This window comes from Neltuma alba, unplaced genomic scaffold, assembly GCF_004799145.2.
Source record: "Neltuma alba isolate B1F8T4 unplaced genomic scaffold, ASM479914v2 tig00001633_pilon, whole genome shotgun sequence".
Classification (NCBI taxonomy): Eukaryota; Viridiplantae; Streptophyta; class Magnoliopsida; order Fabales; family Fabaceae; genus Neltuma; species Neltuma alba.
In genome coordinates, this window is record NW_021632543.1 from 312,112 (window position 1) to 315,593 (window position 3,482).

Here is a 3,482-nt window from a genome sequence, read left to right on the forward strand (position 1 = left end):
TAATTGAGATTCCCATGTAGTGCACATCGATCTCCTCGCCTTCAAACCTTGAAAGCTTAATACGTCATGTATGATGCCGACTAATATACAGCTTTTGACGTACACGATTATAATTCTAGATCTTATATCAAGTCACGACAGATGGATGGTCGGCAGGTCTTAGCCCCACCTCGCTGTCCCCTTTGTTGTAGCTCCTGTAGGGGGGAAATATGAACATTATTCACTTCATCATTGCTTTGCAATGTTCTGGCTATAATTTCCCAGCTATACCAAAACATATCTAACATAATCATGGCGGCAGCAAACTCCGAAGCCTCCGATATTCCCAAATACCTCCAGAAAGTCGAATTAACCCAAGAAAACAAAGACCTCATTGCCACCTTACCTAGCGATTCGTTTTGGGAACCGTTTACAATCCATCAATACGATGGTTTCTGGCACACCACAAAACAATTACAGGGAACCCTCAATAGCCAAAAACACTTCAAAGCTCAAGACTCCGACATCCTTCTTATCACCTTACCGAAATGCGGTACCACCTGGCTTAAAGCCCTAGCCTTTGCAATTCTCAATCGCAAGATCCATTGTCCAAATACAGATTTTGATAAGAACCAGTCGCACCCCCACCCTCTCCTCACTACTAACCCTCATGATCTTGTACCCTTTTTAGACATCAATCTCTACGTGGATAAGGACATCCCTGATCTGACCTCACTTCCGTCACCAAGGCTCTTCGCGAGCCATATGCCATACATTTCATTGCCAGAATCTGTGAAGCTGTCAAAATGTAAGATTGTGTACTTGTGTAGAAACCCGAAGGATATGTTCACGTCATTGTGGCACTTTGTCTTTAAGTTCCTACGACTACGACAAGAGTCCATTTCAATCGAGGATTCATTTGAGAAGTTTTGTGAAGGAAGGATTGCTAGTGGCCCGTTTTGGGATCACATTTTGGGATACTACCAACAGAGTTTGGACAGGCCAAATAAGGTAATGTTTTTGACCTATGGGGAGTTGAAGAATGAGCCAGTAAGAGTTCTGAAGGACCTTGCTGAATTTCTAGGGCATGGATTTACTAAGGAAGAAGAGAATGGAAATATAATCAATGATATACTGAGGTTATGTAGTTTTGAGAATTTGAGCAACTTGGAAGTGAATAAGACTGGAAAGTTGTTGACTGGGCAAAATAATAGCATTTACTTTAGACGTGGAGAGGTTGGAGATGGTGAGAATTTTCTCACCTCTGACATGATTAAGAAGCTTGATGTTATTACTCAAGAGAAGCTGGGTAAACAAAGCGTGAACTTTCAGATCCATAAATCCTGACCTGAAAACATCAACAACAAATGATGAGGTATGGGTAAAACTTTTTAATTTCAAAGGGCAATTTCTATCACTTCAAATTTTTTGTAAGGGGAAAATGTCTTTAAAAAATTTTCATCTATAAAAGTTATTTTTAATTTTATTCTATTATATTTTTATTTTATTTCTTTCTGCCTATTAGACTGTTTACTAATATCTAATTTTGCTACCTTTTATAACTAGTATTTAAATTATGTTAATCGATTAATAATTAAAAAAAAAACATATACTCCAGCTAAGTTGTATTACTTTTCTTGTCACTAGGCTCTCTCTTTAATTTCTTATCGGCTATCACTGTGTTATGCGATAAATAACTTGTCTGCAGGGTCGTGTGTGTATTTATGCTTGTGAAGCGGAGTTCACATTTTAGACGTACGCTCATGGAGGATTCTTAAGGAGACGTCAAACTCTGAACATGAAGAAGAACCAATGCGATACAATTGCATTCACATATGCTTCGTTGCTCCCCTTCCTTCGCAGATATCAGAGTTTGATGATTGATATTTTTTTCCCGCAATGTTTGAGGATTGATTATTATCTGATAGTAATGACAACTGATATTACTGCCTTTGTTCCTTATTAATTATAACCTACTAATAAAGATTAAGGAACATGACAAACTTAGTGGTTTGAGTAATTTTTCAAAATTTTCAATATTACGCTTAGGTATAGTTGATGAAGAATTAATACTTTAGGTGTCATTCCTTTGATTTTATTTATAAATTATATCCAACATATTTCACACAGACCAACTTTAAACTCTATTAACTCTGCCTTAAAATTCATAAACTTTTCAACTTTATCCTTGTTTAAGATATATTGTATCTCGTGCATGAAAAATTTCTCTTTTTATCCTATAAATAGGACTGAAATTTTTTTTTTCTCTTCATTCAGAATAAATGAATAATAAAATTATACATTCATACAAAGTGATTTTCTCTCTATCCTATAAAGTTGTTCAGAAAACACTTTCGGCGGCGACAAGAGTCGAAACCGCTGAAAAGTCCTTCAGCGGCGACAAAAAAGTCGCCGCAGAAAACACTTTCGGCGGCGACACTCTTGTCGCCGCCGAAAGTGTTTTCTGCGGCGACTTTTTTGTCGCTGCTGAAGGACTTTTCAGCGGTTTCGGCGGCGACATTTGTCGCCGCTGAAACTTCTAAAAGTCGCCGCTGAAAGTATCTTTTAACGGCGACATTTTTAGTCGCCACTGAAAGTTTTCAGCCACGGCTGCTACGGCAACGACTTTTCAGCGGCGACAAAAGTCACCGCTGAAAGTCAATTTTTTTGTAGTGCAATTAGTTAACACTTATCAACAAATGTGTTTACTTGTCTGAAGTTGAAATTATGGATAATTAGGTGGTTATATTAGATTTCGGAGGATTAAATTCGAATTTTCAAGAATTTTTTTTTATTGAAAAAATGAGTCCATATATGTTTAGCCAAAAAGTCGATTTGGTTAGTAATTTTTTTCCCTTAGAAAATTTACAACGTTATTCTTTAATTGTTTTAACAAAAAACATCAAGCCCCCCATCATTGGCCCACCAGACATCAAAGCTCCAATGTCGGTGGCTTGTGGCAAAGTTCCGATGGGTCGGCAGCTGGCAATTTTTTGTTGAACATTTTCAACATTCATAATGTGATTAACAACTCCTATAATGACGTCATTTTGCCACATGTTTTCTAGGTTTCTAAACTAGAATTTTTACAATATTTACAATACAATTAACAACTCTCATAGCAATATTCACAACTTTATCAACACTTTTATAGGATTTTATTTGGGATTTTTTTCAACATTTGTAACATGATTAACAACACTTATAACGATATTCACAACTCTATTAATACCATATGGTTAGGAACTTACTAATTTTTTCAAGTTTAAAAACCTATATAGAGTCATTAACAACATTAATGGAAGTATAGAATTGTGAATATCATTATAAGAGTAAGCAACCATGTTGTAAATGTTGAAAAAATTCCAGTTTAATAAAACTTGAAAATACATGGTAAACAGGATTAATAGCGAATATTATTACAAACAATTAGTATAGTTGAGTAGTTGTCAAAATTTTGGTACTAATTGTTGAATATAAGTTGTTTAATTGATTGTTGATTA

At 35.6% G+C, this 3,482-nt stretch overlaps 1 protein-coding gene across 1 annotated transcript; it reads left to right on the plus strand.

The window, feature by feature from the left end:
- The first annotated feature begins 291 nt into the window (after positions 1-291).
- Positions 292-1,326, plus strand: LOC114760109 (cytosolic sulfotransferase 12-like). The gene has a single exon (XM_028949370.1). The coding sequence runs from the start codon at positions 292-294 to the stop codon at positions 1,324-1,326; it is 1,035 nt and encodes a 344-aa protein (XP_028805203.1).
- The last annotated feature ends 2,156 nt before the right edge of the window (positions 1,327-3,482 follow it).